The sequence below is a fragment of the Topomyia yanbarensis genome, chromosome 3 (genome assembly GCF_030247195.1).
Source record: "Topomyia yanbarensis strain Yona2022 chromosome 3, ASM3024719v1, whole genome shotgun sequence".
Taxonomy (NCBI): Eukaryota; Metazoa; Arthropoda; class Insecta; order Diptera; family Culicidae; genus Topomyia; species Topomyia yanbarensis.
In genome coordinates, this window is record NC_080672.1 from 409,721,916 (window position 1) to 409,740,840 (window position 18,925).

The 18,925-nt window shown below is 42.1% G+C and overlaps 1 protein-coding gene across 1 annotated transcript in view; it reads right to left on the reverse strand.

The window, feature by feature from the left end:
- Positions 1-18,925, reverse strand: part of LOC131693716 (uncharacterized) — a 657,809-nt gene that overhangs the window by 41,544 nt on the left and 597,340 nt on the right. The window contains exons 5-7 of the mRNA XM_058981797.1: positions 18,634-18,706; positions 4,289-4,456; positions 4,011-4,209 (exon numbers count right to left, since the gene is read on the reverse strand). Coding sequence (XP_058837780.1) covers positions 4,011-4,209; positions 4,289-4,456; positions 18,634-18,706 — 440 coding nt within the window. The remainder of the gene's footprint in view (positions 1-4,010; positions 4,210-4,288; positions 4,457-18,633; positions 18,707-18,925) is intronic.

Sequence of the window (18,925 nt, forward strand, 5' to 3'; positions counted from 1 at the left end):
CGAGCATAGTCCAGGTCTCGTGGCCGTAGAGGACCACCGGTCTAATCGGCGTCTTGTAGATAATCAACTTCGTACGGTGGCGAATCCGAAGTCCGAAGTCCAAAGTAGGCACGATTTCCCGTCAAAATCCGTCTCTGAATTTCTCTACTGGTATCATTCTCGGCGGTTACCAGAGAGCCCAAATACAAGAATCCGTCGACCATTTCGATTTCGTCAATCCGAACTCGGGATGGGAGGTCCCCATTGTCGTCTCTAGAACCGCCAATCCTGCTGGCTTCACCCTTCAGTCTGATGTACGTTTCCGACATCGCCTCAAAATTCCGTGCCATTATGTCAATGTCGTCGGCGAAGCCAAGAAGCTGGACGGACTTCCTGAAGATCGTGCCACTCGTGTCCATCCCCGTTCTCCTTATTACACCTTCCAACGCAACGTTGAACAGCAGGCACGATAGACCATCACCTTGCCGTAACCCTCTTCGAGATTCAAAGGGACTCGAGAGTGTCCCTGATATTCGAACAACGCACATCACCCGATCCATCGTCGCTTTGACTAATCGTGTTAGCTTATCTGGAAAACCGTACTCATGCATTATCTGCCATAGCTGATCTCGATCGATTGTGTCATATGCCGATTTGAATTCGATGAACAAATTATGTGTGGGCACGTTGCATTCGCGGCACTTCTGCAGAACCTGCCGAATCGCGAATATTTGGTCCGTGGTGGCGCAGGAACCCATGAATCCCGCTTGGTAGTGCCCCACGAAATCCCTTGCAAATGGTGACAATCGGCGGCAAAGAATTTGGGAGAGAACCTTGTAGACGGCGCTAAGTAGTGTGATTGCAGCAATCCAACTTGTCACCCTTTTTGTAAATTGGGCAAACGACACCCTTCATCCACTCCTTTGGAAGAATCTCCTCCTCCCAAATTTTGGCGATCACCCAGTGCCGCGCTGTAGCCAGTGTTTCACCACCGTATTTTAATAGCTCACTTAATAGCTTATCTACACCGGCAGCTTTTCTGTTTTTCAGCCGACCGATCTCCTCTTTGACTTCTTGGAGATCAGAGGCCGGCAGCCTATCGTATTCTGCGCGTGCTCCAAGATCCGTTGCCATACCGCCTTCGTGCTCTGCGGCTTCACCGTTGAGGTGCTCGTCATAGTACTGCTTACACCTCTCAATCACCTCACACTCGTTCGTAAGAAGGTTGCCGTATAAGTCCCTGCACATATCGGCTTGCGGAACGAAGAACCCAAATCGAAGAACTAAGCATTGTCAACACTATCTACCTTGTCTGGGTGCCCGGACTTTCTGGTATTACTGAAAATGAATGGGCCGACGAATTGGCCAGAGCAGGTTCAGCGATTGACTTCGTTAGTTCTGAGCCCGCCCTGCCAATTTCGACAAGTTGGATAAGGGAAAAAATACCGTCCGAGCACCGCAATTATTGGAGAAATCTACAAACGTGTCGCCAAACAAAGGCGTTTCTAGAACAACCGTGCTCAGTGATTTCGAAAAATCTTCTACATTTTTTGAAACTCCACTGTGGCATGCTAACCAGGGCTTTAACCGGTCACAGCGAACTCAATTATCACATGGCAACTATTCAGCGCGCTGAGTCTTTTTCATGTGATCTTTGTGAACCCGACTACGGATCCTCACATAATCTGATATGCAACTATCCAGCAGTAGTGTAATTGCGATTTCGAGTTTTTGGCCGTCCTTACATAGACGACATCATGTTTGGACGACTGAAACTCAGAGACATACTAAATTTTCTTATCCAATGTGGTGAAGAGCTTTAGGCTTACTTGCACGTGAGTTGAACTACTTGTGAGATTAACTTACTTGCTATTTGTTTTTGTTTTTGTGCTGTTTTTTCCCACCTTTCCAATTCCCACACCTTCTTCAACTTTCCTTCCGCTCATGGTGAAAACACACGGCAAGGCACAAATCTCCGACTACACCCGGGGAATGTGCCATTTAAGTCAATATATTCTGATTCCTGATTCTTGCTGATATGATGCTCGCCCAAATCTCGAATGTAGTAATGGATTAAGCATTCCACTGATTTGAGAAGAAAAGAAGTCAGATTGATTGGTCTAGAACTTTACCTCCTCATAGGTAACACGGTCACCTCTAGGAATGAATTTTACAATTATTTCCCACAACGCTAATGGAATCTATCCTGTTACAAGACTGCAAGTAAAAATATGCTTCATATCCTCGCTGAAGTAGAACTGGGATGATTTCATCTTTTTCCGGAGACTTCAAAGTTGTTTTACTACTCCCAATCGTCATTATCTCAGCTAGCCCAGATCGATAACGGAGTAGCAGCCAGGGGTAGTCCCACAAGCTCAAGCTCAAGAATGTTCAGTATCGGTCATATCAGTACTTAAACAACGTGGTTCCGCCAGAAAATCCATTCATCGTTATGTGAGGTCCTAAATTTAACTCTATCCTCCGCCGTCATCGTAACATCAAAATGGTAAGTGACATTTTATTGTTCAATCACAGCCGATATATAAAACCCCCTAATGGGAGAAGCATAAATAAGCTTTTAAAAAGCGCTCACCACGTTCACGTTGCAGTGCTAAACCCCAGACAAAGGTTCCGGATTTGCACCGTCCGTGTAGCGTAAACATGGTGCCAGGTGACGATAAATGGAAATGTCATTCGTTGCGAAAATGGAATGGCTGGTTCAGGATATATTCATATTAGGTGTTGTTTGCTTCACGAGTCGCTTGAGAAGAATAATTTGTCAGTAAAAGTACCGTTCTAAGTAAACCTGAACCCTATCTGCTTGATGAAACAAACCCTGCAGTTGGCGCATGGCGAAAAATGATCGCTCCAACGAGCACGTTTATCATAAATTCCCAAGATTCACGGGCTGTGAGGACAAACTTGAAAACTGAAACCAACATTTTCTATTATTATACTAAGTGGTTACTCTAACGGTACCCAATCTCAGCGTGTGGCTGTCACCTGGAAATAGAAAGGAACTCTCTTTGTTCTAGTGCAGCTCAGCGTGAGGGTGGAAACGGTCAGCAAGCGACAAAAACAATTAATTGCCCCTTTGGCCAGCTATCTATATGTATCTATACGAAGGGCACAGGCAGTTGAAGGTAAAACAATGATCTAACGAGTGTTTACGGATTCGCCCGATGTGTCCCCGTTCCGGTCAGACTCCCTGGAGTCGTTATGACAGCATGTCGAGATGGAAACATGCCGATAAGGATGCTGTCAGGCAGCTGCAACAAATTTCATAATAGTCTACTGTGAGGTGCAGCCGAGATCCCGGTCACGCGTTGACTGGTCGACTGGTGGGGAACCGTATGGAATGGGCGATCAGAACCGCCAGATAGCAGCATCATCAGTAGCAGCAGCAACAGCAGCAGGACGAATGGAACACATAGATGATATAGAAAAAAATGAAGTTTGCGACTTTGTTCTTCCCACCTCGCCCGGTATTGTTGTTCTGAGGGCACTCTGATAATGGATCCATATTTCAGATGCCTCCGAAAAGCTACTCCGCGGTGGTATTTTGTATCTAGCCGAAGAATCCGTGAGCAAAGGCACGGAAGGTCAGCGCCTTCGAGCTGATCTTGAGAATGGGCCGGATTGATAATCATTGCTGCCGATCGTCATGAAAAGCCCATTAGGAAAATTGATATCCCGTTGACAGGCGGCGTTGGGTGGGTTTCCGTGCGGTATGAAAGCAACGGTTCTTGGCTTGGCTTTTGGTCGTTTAACCGACGGAATTTTGTGGTTGAAAGCTCAGTTTCGTTTGTTAAAACTCGTCGATATTGGATTTCCCTTTTTTAACTGCACCGGAATTACAATTTTCATGGTTTAGCTTTGACGCTGAGTATTATCTTCCGGTTGAAAGTGGCATTAGAAACCTAACAATAAATGCTCATTCAGACAAATGACTCTTTCGACCAAACAACGGAAAATCTATCTATCCGCCGATTATTATCCTATCGCGAAATCTGACCCCGCTTCCGACTCACCTGGAGGTAGTTTACTCTTCAGCATATCCATCGCGACTACGTTGATGATCAGCACCCAGATCGGGCAGTCCAGGACGTCGTTTTCCGATTTGCCGAATGCGATCGCCGACAGGCACTGGGTCTCGAGCCGGCGGCGGTCCGGATAGGCACGCCGCAGCTCTCGGTTTACATTTGACTGGAACTTTTTCATATCAAATAACTGCGGGGAGAAAAGGCCAAAAACATGATTAATATTGTTGAAATGTAACCGTGCATTGTGCAATGGGGTTCCTCCCTACCTTAACAATTTTCTCACTCTCGATGGCCTGTCCGGGAAGTTTTAGGATATCCGCTCCGATGGCAGTTTCCTCATTTGGCTGACTGGCTGTGCTTTTGACGTACACGTTGCTCTTGGAGTAGCGTCTGATGAGAATGTTTCCGGCGTCGTCCATTTTGATTTTGACACCCTGGAAATGGAAAAAAATGAAAAAAAGTTTAAATTTCATTCATTATTTCAAACAGAGCATGCTGTTGAAATGGGTTCAATTTAAGGGTGCCATGATTTCAGTAGTGCCCAGGTGCTCACGTATATCGTAACCTGTCGACAGTGCACTGAGCGCATGTCCATCAAAAAATCTAGCGAAATCGTCTTTAAGCACCCGCGGCAGTTCATTCATGCTGTTTTCGGTTTTAGAATCGAGTCGCCCTAGGTTCGCTATAATATTTACAAAATCCATACAAAAGTGACAGCTCAGAGCGAACTTAAAGCGACTCGATTCTAAAAACGAAATCAGCAGAGCCATTGACGCGACTTCCTGACTTATAACAACAGTCATTGTCATAGTAACCAATAAACTTCACAATTTGACTAGTGCATATCCGATCAAAAAAGGAGCAGCAAAATGAAAACAGAAGGCAACAAGTTTCAAGCTTCAAATTATTTTTTACAGTATTTTGTTACGGTCTTCTGATCGGGGGGTGGAGCTAAAATCTGCGAATGAGTTCAATGCAGTACATTTGGTGTATTTTGATCTTTCTGTTCCGGTGAATTCAACTCATTGAACCGGAATAATTTGGTTAAAATTTCTACACCAATTTTTGACATGTACCGGATCCGACAGCATCAGCTCTTTCAAAGTCATCTCAAGCGAAACGGTGGAACTCGTCCATCACTGCCATGGTGCCAATTTTGACGGTTGTCTGGTTTGCTTGTTGTGTCGTTTTGTTGACTGCCGGTTTTCATTATTCCGACACCGCGTGACAGTCAGTGTAAGACAAATAGCCGCGACGAAACGGAAGAGAGACGCGGCAGTTTTCATATGTGATGAGCCCAAATGAGTATAGTCGGGTGCACGCTGGTGACGAGACGATATTTCGAGCAAAGCAGAACAAGTCGTTGGTTTTTTTTTTCAAGGACGTCAATTGGTATTAGGAAAGAAACAAAAATATGTTTTAAATGCATACCAATATTTCAAACAGATAGCCACTTATTTGCGCGAATGCATTTACATTCCATTTTAGAATTGTGTACGAAAGATATTTAGATGGCGACCGTGACCGGTCGGAATTAGTTGATTTTACGACATTATATTAATATTCGGATCATCATCGTGGTAATTGGGTCATCATTTTTTACATATTATTTTGCGTTCTAAAAAGTAAAAAGTTCGACTATGCATCTTTGAAGCTCGATTTAAATTATAATATCAATTTGCTTCAATGCAATACCATCTATCTAATTTTATAGTTAACGTCGAATGATCACTGTTAAGTCAGACCGGACTAAGTCGCAAAACCATAAAAAATGAGATAATGATATCACTGGATAAAGAATTTCTTCAGCTACATTCGACTTTTGTAAAAATGGTAGTATGTTACAATTTGCATGAATGAGAGCAAAATAAATTTCGAATTATAATGTGAAGGACGTTGGGATTGACACTTTAAACTCGTTTTTTTTTTAAATCAACACAATGTGGCTTAGTCCGGTCTGATTTAACATCGACCAAATGTTAATCTGAAGCTTATTCACTTGACCAATGAAAAAGGACGTTTTTCAGATGCCAGTATCAAACGAGGGATGTCGAAGATGGACTGTGATTGATATGAAAGCGGCACTTCACTTACTTCCATCACAGTCCATCTTTGACATCCCTCGTTTGATACTGGCATCTGAAAAACGCCCTGTAATCAACAACAATAGCTGCCAAATTTTAGTAACTGTATTTTTTTCCTGTCCACCCTCTGATCTTGTATATATCAGAAGTCAACGAATCACATCAAAGCAAACCGAATAAAATTTAACAGCGTCGCTTCGTTACATATACATGCTAGAGAGCAAATAACGTTGCTCCCTCTACGGTGAGTGCGACGAATGAATCACAAAATGAAATGCGATCACTAAGGGGAAATACAATCGCGATTGACCTAACGCAAAATTGTTTTAGGCCTACTGTGCGCGAGGTGAAACAATTAATAAAAGTGAATGGAACTTCAACTTCAGGAAGTGTCCCATATCCAACTTCACCATACTCGCAATGTGGTACGGAGGGCGCTCAATAGTTTAGCCGCGACAGAAAGCTTCAAAGTGATGAACAACATGCAATATGACGTCGAATATGACAAAGTTAAGGTTTAAGTTACCTTTTTGAGCATGTGTTAGATTTGTGCGCTGGGTAGTATGGGTAGGAAAAATTGTGTTCAGCTTTGCCGCCAGATTATCCATTTTAACTTTTTCAAAACTCTAAAATAAGAATATCAGCCAATTTATTAGATCACAACGATTCAAATCATACAAAATAGCTGCTGGAAAACTATCGGTTTTGCTAAATGGTGCTTTTGAAAAAATGGCTGTGATTTTTTGTCACACTACCACACCGTGCTGGGATACGCAACACAACTGCGCAATGAAAAAATCACAGCCACTTTTTCAAAAGCACCATTCAGCTAACCCGATGGTTTTTCCAGCAGGTATTTTGCATGAATTGAATCGTGATGATCTAACAAATCGACTGATATTCTTTAGTCGATTTATTAGAGGGAAGGGAATCCAGGCCCAGTTGAAGGGATCCAGGCCCGTGCGCAGAAAATTTTAAAGGGTTTTGCTTTTTATCTTTCTCATAAAAGAAAGGTATAGAAATTCTCAAACTTTGAAGATTGACTCAGATCAACAAATTGGGTAAATATCTGTCATTAAATCTAAATCTCTTGTATCTTGCAACCTTCATCCAGGCAGGGTAATCGTTAGGTGTTTCTGCAGTAGGGATTGAGCTCTTGCTCTTTTGATTTTGTGTTAATTGTTCTTATTGTTTCCATTGCTGCTTGTTATTTCCTGCTGTCCAACCTTCGCGGTTTATCTGACCCGCTCAGTTCTGCTTCACATATTGTCCCCTGTTAAGACACGAACCGATCCAGAGGGGTCGACCATAATGATTTACATATCTTTACAACCACCTTCGCAGGATTTCTTATCGTTCTTGGCGCTACTCGGTCCTATTTATCTGTTAGCTGGTGCTGAGGGCTCATTGGCGACGGTATTTCTCCCGATGCAAATTTTCGCAAGCCATTTAGCTGCCCGCCATTCCGACGGAGAGATAAACGGCTCCACAGAACGATATCCCGAGTTTCTCAGACTTCGTGTTCCTTAGCTCCTGTTGCTAGTCTGCTGACCGATCGTTGCTGTGTAACTGTTTAACTCGCAGCTGTTGCTAATATTGGAACTTGTTGAAACGTGAACCAATCCAGCGAAGCCTACAAACTCTACATACATCCATTTCCAGCCACTCTCGCAAGGGATCTTCAACGACTTGTTTCTAGTGTGACCAAACTCAAATGACATGTTATGTGTTCAAACGACTCGTAGTATAATTTTGTTCGTGAACAGGAAGCTAAATTTTTTAAAAGATTTTCAGACCCCCATGGGAGAGCTTTGAATCGCCAAAACCCTCCCCTTGCGCACGGGCCTGAAGCGGTCTATTCCTTCTTCCGTGGTCTTCGAATCAGAGCTTAAAAAAATTGATATCTTTGCGTGAACTTGAAAGAAAATGAAATTCAATTCATGCCCGCTGCGATGAATGAAATTTTTGGTTCGTTTCCCTCGTCATTCGTTCTCCCGACGCAGCGCATTCAGGTACGGACATGTTCGGTTTAAGAAGCAAACTGAATTTTGTTTCTATGCTAAGTCTGAGGGGAATTATTGAGTAAAAGTGCCTCAGATATAGATTACGCAGTTCACTTATGCTTGAAAATGTAGAAGATGCTAACTTCTGCCTTTAAATTGTCCACATAATAACAAATGAATGCTTTGGTTGGTGAATGAATTTATATTTCCTCTGCAGTGAAGCATTCGATTCTGCATGAAATTTCAGTCGGTTGGAAAGTTAATGAATGCAGGAGGCGTTGAATTTGAATGTCGGTTTCGGTAAATGCAAGCAGAAATAGATAACTGATTTTAAAATTTCAGAACACTGCTTCGAATACAAATCATCTCAAGATATTCAACGAATGCTACGTACATACCCTGGGCAGACGCTCACGTGTCAGATCTGCAATCACACGGTACACTACGGTAAACCATGTGCTAAAACTGCTAAAAAAACGGATCTACTACAACACATACTAACATACAAACTTCGACCACTAAACACAGATAGTTAGTCAAACAATGATCTTCCCTAACCAACATCCATTATACCTAGCGAGCAAATAACTATAAAAAGAAGACAAATGCACCAGAGTCCCTCCAGAAACACAAGAAGCATAAGAAAACATCCAACGGTGAAAACCAAAATTGCTCTAGCGGCAACGATATGGACGTATGCGAGAGCGATGGAGAGGGCAGACTGAACGAGCAGCAGACGGTAAAGTGATTTTCATTTTTTTTTTGTCTTTGAAGTGTATTAATTTTGAAATGCTGATTATTTCTGAAAAAGGCAAAATATCAAATCTTTTATAAATATCCAACAATAATATTACTAATCTCGAGTAGTTATTTGAGTCCTTTCACGCTTTCTCGAGTATTGTATAAATGTATTACGTGTGGATTACGAATTTTTTCATCTCCTTGCTTTCATAATCACAGCAATTCTCATAGGTATAGGTGCAGCGTGTGCTATCTCCGTCCGTTGTTAGCAGTAGCTCTTGGAACTCGTTTCTTCTTGAAGCCCGCGCTCCAGTATATAGTCATTCGCGTTATGCTCCATTGGAATTGATCGATATATGCCATTTTTCAGCACAAAACTTTTTGAGTTACTTCTGTGGTCTCCAATGACCGCAAATTTCGGGGGCAAGGTTGTATGGAAATTACTATGGGAAACACTAGTTTATTGATTCACAAACGTAGCGGCAAGAACTGCGCTCAGAACAAACGGCAACTAACCAGTGACGACACCGTTCCATAGTTAGTCCGGCGAAGAGGCAATCCTAGGAATGTATTCTTGCGGAAAGCTCGAGAGAGAATGTTCACGTTTATCGCAGAGGCTAGGGGCAATCAATTCGATCGTTGAAAATATCTGAAATCATCCTAACACGGGATATCTATCTCGTCACATTTGCAATATATCCATTCGGATAAGCAATACAAGACTTTCGTTCCTTGGCAGCTAGTGTGGGTTGTTCCAAGGCAATCAACGGAGGGCAAACGGAACAAATTTGCGCTGTGCTCACTTAATTCAATCGACACCGTTGAGAAAAGGAGTGTTCCACAGAACTGAGCAATATTCCAGTGTAGATCGAATGGGAGAGCAGTAGAGAAAGAGAGAGAGAGACAGAGAGGGGGGGGGGGGGGGGGATCTTTGACACAATTCGCTCTGTCAATGGCGGAGCCTGCAAGACAGTATTCTAGTCGGATTGGTGTAATTTTTAGAACTTGAATTCGGATTCTGTTGTATATCTTGAGGTCATCAGCGTACGTCAACCCTGGACTCCCTAAGCAAAACTTGACGTTGTTGAAATACAGAAGAAAAATCAAAGGACGGCGATGGCTACCTTGCGAAATACCAGATGAAACGAATAGCTCTTTGGATACACAATCACAGACGATTACTGAGATATGATTGTATCCAACAGAGAACGGAGGTACCAAAGTCAAGTCTATCCAGCCGAAAGATCTTTATAGAAGATTCGTAGATATTGCGGTACCATTATTACTTCAGAATGAGTATTGTATTACAAACAAGCTTTGGAGTCGGCGTGGAATTGTCGTAGGACATTCTGGTAATTGTTCATCATGTCTGCTGTAATATTGAACAGTTCACTGTAGTCTGCCGTGGTTCATTAACCTTTTCATCAGGCACAGGTTACAGAGCTTTCACACAGACAGGGCCGGCTGACACTGAGTAAGATTCGGAGGTATTCCTACCCGTACTGACGACAGTTCATACATGGCGTGTGTAAGTTAAAATGAAAATTCCCTGATAATAGCTGGTGGCTATATGAAAACACCCTTTGTTAACGGGTTGTATGACCAACGGCGCAGCGAAAAAATGTTTGTTGATTACTGATACTACAAATGTTACACAGCTAAGTATAAATTGAACCATTATTTTAAATTTCGTTGCATTAATTTTCCGTTTCTTGCGATAATATCTTCTATTCGCGGGTACTGAAGTCTGCATGATAGTGTTGGATCGATTTGAATATTTCTCCGAAGGCAAAAATAACACCGATAAGTCTCCTTTTTGATGCTAATTATATCCATCTAATATAACCGGCTACTGGATGGTCTACTTCCGAATCAAAGATAAGCCATTTAACATCATTGATATATCGCATGATCTAACTAAACAACACTCAACTGTGTACAAAGAAGTACTTTGTTTACGTACCCGCCCGGGAAGTAGAGATTGATGGTGTATTCTCCAAGAGAGGCCTTAACTACGAAATATGGGATTGGCTACTTCCAGAACCCTTTGCTTCAGCAAGTGAAAATTCTGGTATGCAAACAATTACGTTAAGCAAAAATCAAGGAGTATAAGACAATTTATTTTTCATCAACCTCATTTCGAGCCTTTCTAAAAATCTTTTCTTCCAAATTTTATTCTTTTGAACGGGGCTTGTTTACCTGTTTGTCTTTTTGTACCTCAGGGCATGAACTGTCGTCATTGCAATCAATGCGCTATAGAATTACCCATTGAAGAAACAAGGCACGGTGCGGAAAATACGGAGAAAACCATGAAAAGTTCACCTTCTGTGGAGAGACTCCTAATGAACTGTCGAAAAATTTATATATTTAACGAGTAAAACTTAAGCATTCTTTTGAGGTGACTTCCGAGAAGAAATACTGAAAAAGGTTACGCCACCTAATGTGCCTATAAATTTTCGAATGAGGAGAATCATTTCCTTTCCAAAGCTTCCTCGTAAAGGTTCGAGAGTGTTCTTTGATGGATGCCTTTGCTAAGCCGAAATAAGTGTCTTCTTGTTTCGGAAAGTCAACATGGGATATCCAAAACCACAAGTGTCTTTATATTGCAGTCCTAGATATAAATTCGTAGATCTTCCACAATTTTAACATCATTCGCCGGGGCCGAGAAAACACTATGGAGAAGCGTTTTGGGTAACAAAACGTGCTATTATTTCAATCGGATCAGCCTTCAAAAAAGCCTTTGCTCGGTACCAGGTATGGAAGTTGACGCTTGTCAAATCCGAATCAAAGGCAAAGGCTTATTGATATTGTTCCGATATACATCGCACCTCAGCTGGCTCTAGAAGACTTCAATTCCCACGGCATGCCGTCGGGTTGTCTTACCGATGATAACCGACCTATCTTTCTGTATGATACAATTTCATCCGTAATACGATGGAAATGACACAAATGCCTCCTCCATTAGTGCGGTCAAGTACGTTAGATTTATCGTTATACTCGACCTCGCTACAATTAGTGTGCCTATTGATTGAAAGAGCTATGCCTCCACTACATCCGAAACAAATGAATCAAAAGAAGAAAATTCTCCGGCGGAAGCGCACAACGTTTTGACAGCCTTGATGCTCTACACTGCGATTAAAGATCCGATGAAACGAGTACCTGGCGCGAACAACTGTGGACAGTCTCCCACTCCATGGTGGGCAAAGAGTGCTCAGAATTGTATGCGAAAAGATCCTATAAGCAATTCATATACATACGCTATGTTAGAAACGCAAAAGAAAAACTTGATGACAGCTGAAAAACGCGGTTATTGGCACCGGTTTGTCGACGTAACGAGAGAAACAATATTTCGTCTGGTGGCGGTCCTATATTGCGAACATGATTCAACCTTTGATCGGAGTACACGGAACCAGAAATCCTTTTTCGGCTACAACAGATCCACATTCAAACGTTAGACGTTCGCGATGAAATGGTAATACTGTATATAAACGTCATGGTTGTTCTTTAGTCAAACAAATTTATCTGACAGTAAAGATGCTCACCCTAAGCATTGTAGTGCGAATTAGAGATGAGCGAATTAATCGCAAATCGATCAAAAGAATCGACTCTTCAAAAAGAGTAAATGAATCGCGATTCTTTTTTAAAGAGCTGAGATTCACTGAAGGAATGACAATTTATTTTAAACTCAAACGGGAAAAATATATTTAATTTATTAAATATATTTTTCCCGTTTCATCTCAAACATTTTTCAAAGTACTGAAACCAATCACTGAATCGATCAAAAGAGTCGATTCAGTTTAGTGAGTGAATCGGGCACGATTGACTCTCCAAACTGATTCGGTTTGCTCATCTCTAGTTGATAGATTTGACATTCCAATGTTACTCTACAAGATTGGAACAGTGGGAAATGTTTTGAATATTCTCTAGGGAATCAACCGTAACCCGCCAAAAAACGGGGTTGGGCAGCAGAGGATTAAAACTTTGCCATATTTTCTTTTGTAAACGATGTCGTCTCGCAACAAATTGACTCCGCAGAACTTGTGTCAAAAGCAGACTTACCAAATGAACATCGTACACAATGTTCGCTCCGGTTCTGTGCTCATATTAAACCCACACTTCGTGTACGAACTCGAACACGCTATTTCGTACCAGAACACGCGCACATGTTCGCCTGCGCAACCGAACTCCATGTACGTACACGGTGTGCGTACACATAGGTTCGTGGTACCAGTTTTCTCTTTCTCACGCTCATCATCACTAGCGTTGACTCTTTCTGCTCTGTGCAAATCGTTCTCGTGTACGCACCCGGTGTACGTACACGGATGTTTGACCTAGCGTTTGTACATTGTTCGCTTGGGTTCGACGTTCGAGTCGAACCTGCACATCGAGACGAAGCATGTTTGAGGTTGAACGCGTGCACGAAATTTTGCACACAGGTACAAACTTGTCGATGTTCATGGGAAGTCTGGTCAAAAGTATATGTTTATGACAGGGACGAACAGATCCAAAATGGCGAGCTAAATGGAAGCAATCATGTGAACAAATCACCCCAGAGGTAGGAATCAAATCAGCAACCTTTGAGAACCCGGCCCAATGTCTTAGCCCTTATGCTATCCCTGGGCTATGATGTGTTCTTCCTGGGACGTTGTCATAGTCTTGTGCATTGGTCCGGAGTCCCGCAGGTTTCGGGTTCGCATACTGCCTCTGGGGTGATTTATTGCATAATTGCTTCCGTTAAACTCACCATTTTCGATCTGTTTGTTCCCATTGGAAAGCACCAAAAAATCTTAAATAATGTACCGGCACTTGCGTTAAAACCAAAAAATAATTGTATATGTTTATGCTCCTTCTCGTCCACACATAAATTTTACCAAATTCCTAAATATGTGTTGATAAAAACAAGCGTGCAGTAAAAGCGTTCAAGTGGGATCCCAATGCTTTGGATGTAACCAAAAAGTTGAATCTGTCTTTCGTTCAGAGAGCCAAGGACCGCGAGGGACTGCATACGTACAAAGTTCAGAATTGATGAACGGCAAAATACGGTGGGAAAGTCACGGGCCCGGTAACTGTACACCCAGTTGCTGACGAAGCTTCATTGTCTCATCATTGGATGACTTACGTCAAAGCGGACATTCGGCAGCTTCCGGGGCTACTGTGTTTCGTCGCTTAGCACAAGTTTGATGTTCCGCAGGAAGTAGTAAAGCACTTTCAAAATTTGCCAGTGAATACATGATTTGGCAAGCGATCTGCTCATGTAGCAAACGGAGTGCGCCGTTCGTAACTACCGGAACTGTAAACGAGGGAGATCTTCCTCAAGGAGTGTCTACAGAGGCGTCTACTTCCTTTGTTAAAGCAACTTGGGGGCCCAACAATCTTCTGGCCGGATCTAGCTTCGTGCAACTATTTAAATGTTGTACGGTGTCACTTTCGTACCCAAGGACATGAAACCTCCAACGTACCGGAATTAAGGCCTATCTGAAAATGGCAATTATGAAGCAGGCACTAAGGAAGCATCCCAAGGAGGTCAAATCTGAGGAAGACATGAAGAAAAAGTGGGTTTCCGTATAGAAGAAGCTGCAGCCAGATGTTGTAGAGAATGTAATGAGCGGAGTTAAACGTAAGGTGCGATCGTAAGGTTATGGTATTGAAGCTGAAAGAAATAAATATGCCAAAAGCTTAATCATTGTCTAAAAGTTTGAACAGGATTGCCACTAAAGCGTTTAGTGCCAAGACTTTGATTTGTTCGGCAATAAGATATTTGAATATCTCAAAAACTGATTATCGGAAAGAAATTTTTTCAAAACTTGCGCGGTATTAGTAAAAATTGCTTGTTCTTAACAGGTAGGGCCATCAATATGGAGCAAAAACTGACTCCAAAATTTTGGAGTTATACAGATTTGTTGCAGATTTATGTTTAGTTGAAGAAAAAGTACGTCATTTGTAGCTAGGTGTTTGGAAGTGACGAACATGCTAAGAAGACAACCGTTGGGAGATCCAGCCTGGACTATTGATTCCGTTATATACACTGCGAAACAAAATAAAAAAATGGGAGCAGAAAGATAAAAATGGCGAAAGTTTAGGGTCCCAGGAAAGGGGGGTGAAGAAATTTTTCAAAAAAAAATCGAGCGGGGTTTCACAGTTTAAAACCAAAGTTTGTATGGAGAACTAGGGGTGATTCGCATAAAGTCTGATATAAAATACTTATTATATCGAAAATGGAATCTATGCAATTTTGACGTAGGACTACGTCTTTGTTTTCGATATGGGGTTGCGCTTTGCAAATTCTAAAAAAATGGTATGTAACGAAAAGTGGTCCAATTTTAAACGCATATAATTCAGCCATCTCACGATAAACTTTCAAATTTTTTGCACAAATCGCCCTGAAATACTTCTAAGAATTGATTCCAATAGATAAACCCAAATATTTTTGATATCATGACATTAAAAATTTAAATAATGTGCAACCTAGTCAAAATATCACGCATTTACACACAGAAGATAGTGCTCCCCAAGTTCTGCACGGCAGATTTCTGTACCTAGCGTGCTACGCTTCTTTGAGTGACGTCATCATCGACTATTTAAAGAACGGATTTGGCCTGGCAAGCTCAGTTGCCTGTTGAACGGCAGGCGGAGCAGATCGCTGCGCTGTGTATTTTCACAGCCAGTGTCGCTGAGCTAGAAGTCCGTTACACTGGCTGTGGAGGTACGCTACCCAGTGTCGTCCAACACGCGACTAAGCTTGTCCGTTCAAACACTATGCTTTCTGTTGTGTTGTGCTCTTTTCCAGCACAATTTTTATGTACAATCTCGAACACAATTATTCGTACACGAAATCGCTTGTGCATTCGAGCTCCATTTGCAAACACGTGATACTAGTTGTCTCTTTCGCTCTAGTCATCATTATCAGCATTTACTCATTTTGTTTTGTGCACTTGGGTTCAATGTTTGGGGCGAATGTGTGGGTAGGTATGTCTAATTTGTTAGCAGGGTTGCCATATTTACAGATTTTTCTGTAATGCCACAGATTTTTTTTTTCGCAATTTTTGATCACAGATTCTTTTTTACAGATGGGAGATTTATGACATTTTGATGAAAATTTCACAGATTTTTGGATATATTGTGATTTTTCACAGATTTTTCGGAAATTTATCACAGATTTTTTTTTTCTTGTTTCAGTTATCACAGATGGTAAAAATATATTTTTGACTGAAACATAGATTTTAATGTGGCATCCCTGTTTGTTAGCTCATGCATGCGCAACCTGCTTGATAGCAATCTGTGCTTTTGTTGCGCAAAGACGAAAACTTTCTTAGCAACAAATTTACGCGAATCGATGGAAAGCACAACGAAAGTTTATTATTTACGTTCGATCAATTCATGAAAATGAAAATGAGAATTTTTATCGAATTTTCCCAAAGGCTTGGGAGCAGAACAAATTCAAATGATGGCAAGGATTTAGGGTTCCAATTCTAATTCTTCAAAAATTTCTTCAACTGGTTTCCTGGAACCCCAAACTTTTGCCATTTTTTTTCGTTCTGCTCCGCGTTTTTGTGTTGAATAGTGATATCATTAGATTTCCATAAGTAGTCCTAAGTGCAGTCACGGCAGACAGTCTTTCTGACACCAGTTCCGACGACTTTTTCTGTATGTTGCTTGCAGCAGACGAAGATTACCATCTTTAACTGAGGATCTAAAAAAACTATACGAGTAGGTACGAAGATGCATGCTCTGAATCCATTAATTGTGGCAAACTCAACTAGTAACATGTTTCACATTTGTGGCCTTAAAACTAAATGCTTCAACCGAGCTCCATTAGTGGGATGTGGTACTACTAATAGAATTCAGCTGTGAAGTGCGGAGGTTGCATCTTACAATGAAAACGAACAACAAAAAACCGACCGGAGCAGCCGTTGATTGACAGCTGCATGCAGGAAGGAAATTTCGCTATCAATAGCGACTACCGGTTCAGTGGTTCAGTATTGAGACCTACTCGTAAAAAGAGCTCAGTTACGACACGTTACCTCCTCGCATGGGTCTATCTTCTGTCGTTATTTTTTGCAGCTACGTAACTTCCTAACTTATGTTGTGGTTTTCAAACTACATCAGGTGCAACAAAAAATACCAACGACAGCAAAAACGGTTGAAAATAGGTTTCAAGGACACTTTCGGATTCGTCTCAAAAACCACAATCGACCCGACAAAGACCGCCGTCACATAAATCAGTTCACAGGAAACCATCCACGAGGGAGATGGGCATAAAAAATGTGGAGAGACAGCAATTTCCTGGATCGAAGGCGACGATCTTTCAAGGAGGACTAGGTCTGTGCCGTGGCATGGCATACTATATTCGCAATATGTATCGGATTCATTAGTGATGCGAAACAACAGCTGCTAGTCATGCGAAGCGAAGTAGGCTGGGTGAATCGACCGAAAAAGATCCAGTTTATCTTTTTCCCCCTTTCCGCCGAGGCTGATATTGCATGTAAATCGCAATAACAGCTGGCAGTTTCTTCACCGTTCCATTGAAACCGAAAGTTTTTAAGCTTGGTTCCCAACGTGCCTCCGTGCCTAGAGCCAATGGATCACGCACATTGGGGTGCACACCGTACCAGCGGAGCGGAAGCGATTCGCTGCGTGTAAATGTCAGACCAATCAAAAGTCAATAAAAATCTTTCGAACAGCGGACAGGAAGGAATTAATGAGGTGTAATTGATTTGTAAGATCTGACATCAATTCTAATGCGCTTCGATCAACCACAGTAGCTGATTCCACCGGACCGCGCTGTGTGGTGAGTAAGCATCATGACGTCACAGATTACACTCTATTATAATAGACAGCTGTTGGTAGACGACGATGGTGATAATCGAATAACAAACATTCAATGCGGATGTCGTTTGCTCGTCGAAACGGTGACATCGCTAATCAATACAAATGAAGACAACTGGGCTTAGGATTGGTGCAAATTGATTGCGGCAGGGAGGTAAATAATTTGCTACCGAATTGACATTCTGATGCGTGTATGAAAACAGGTTTGACAAAATGTACATAGCGAGAAAAAAGTCATATTAATGCACTCTGCATAAGACAACGCTTGGTTTGCTAAATCGTTTCGACGATAGATCAGCATGACGAACATTTGAGTTAAGCCTTGATATTTAAAGATCATCCACGCTGTATGCAAAAGATCTTGCAAATATACTTAGAAAGAGAAAAAAGGAGCGAGAGCGGACGATTTGTGTTGATGGATCTTCTTCTGCACCTATTTAGAGTGCAACGGACGTCGTGATCGTGATCGCCGGTTCATTCAGTGGATGCCGTCTGTTATTTTTCCCCTTCCCTTCGACGAATGAGGAAGTGGAGGATGGGGAAGTTAGTTCGCAAGTGAATAGCTTTATTAGTACGACTCGCACCGATCGCAAAGCGATGCCCACTTTGCTGGTGTTCTATGTACATGTTCGTGATGAGTTCTGTGTACCCCCAGTCGAAATGAATTAATTTCCATGCACGCGCGTGGCCCGATCGATCTACCGGATGAGACTGACATTTGTTAGATCTCCCCTCCCCCCTCCTTCAATGGGGGTCGAGAGTGGATCATACTGTCGCACACCACTGATCGAGACCGTGGCGATCGTCCTTGATCTTAATCGGATGCGCGCAGTGCACTCTACAATGCCGCTATTGTCGAGCTGATCGATGGAAATGTAGGTACTATAGATATAAGATGTCGCTCGGGACGGCTAATTGATGTTGCAGTTCTTCGGTGTGCACGGGAAAATAGCTTACCTGTCCGACGTGTCTCTTCACCTCCTCTGTCTTGTGATCCCGCATCGGATTGTCGAAGCCGCATAGGCCGATCCTGCAAAATAACGAAAAAGAAAATGTAACGAATTAGTGGGAATCTCCATGGAAGATGACACAGCAGATTCTGATGGATAAGGTATATTCACTGTGCGAAATAAGGCATTATACTGATCCCTTTTGCGGAGGATTTATTCAATTACTGATGGCGATGAATCAGCGAATATATCGGCTGCATTTCTAGAGCGAGGATTGAACATTCTAAAGTAGTGACAAT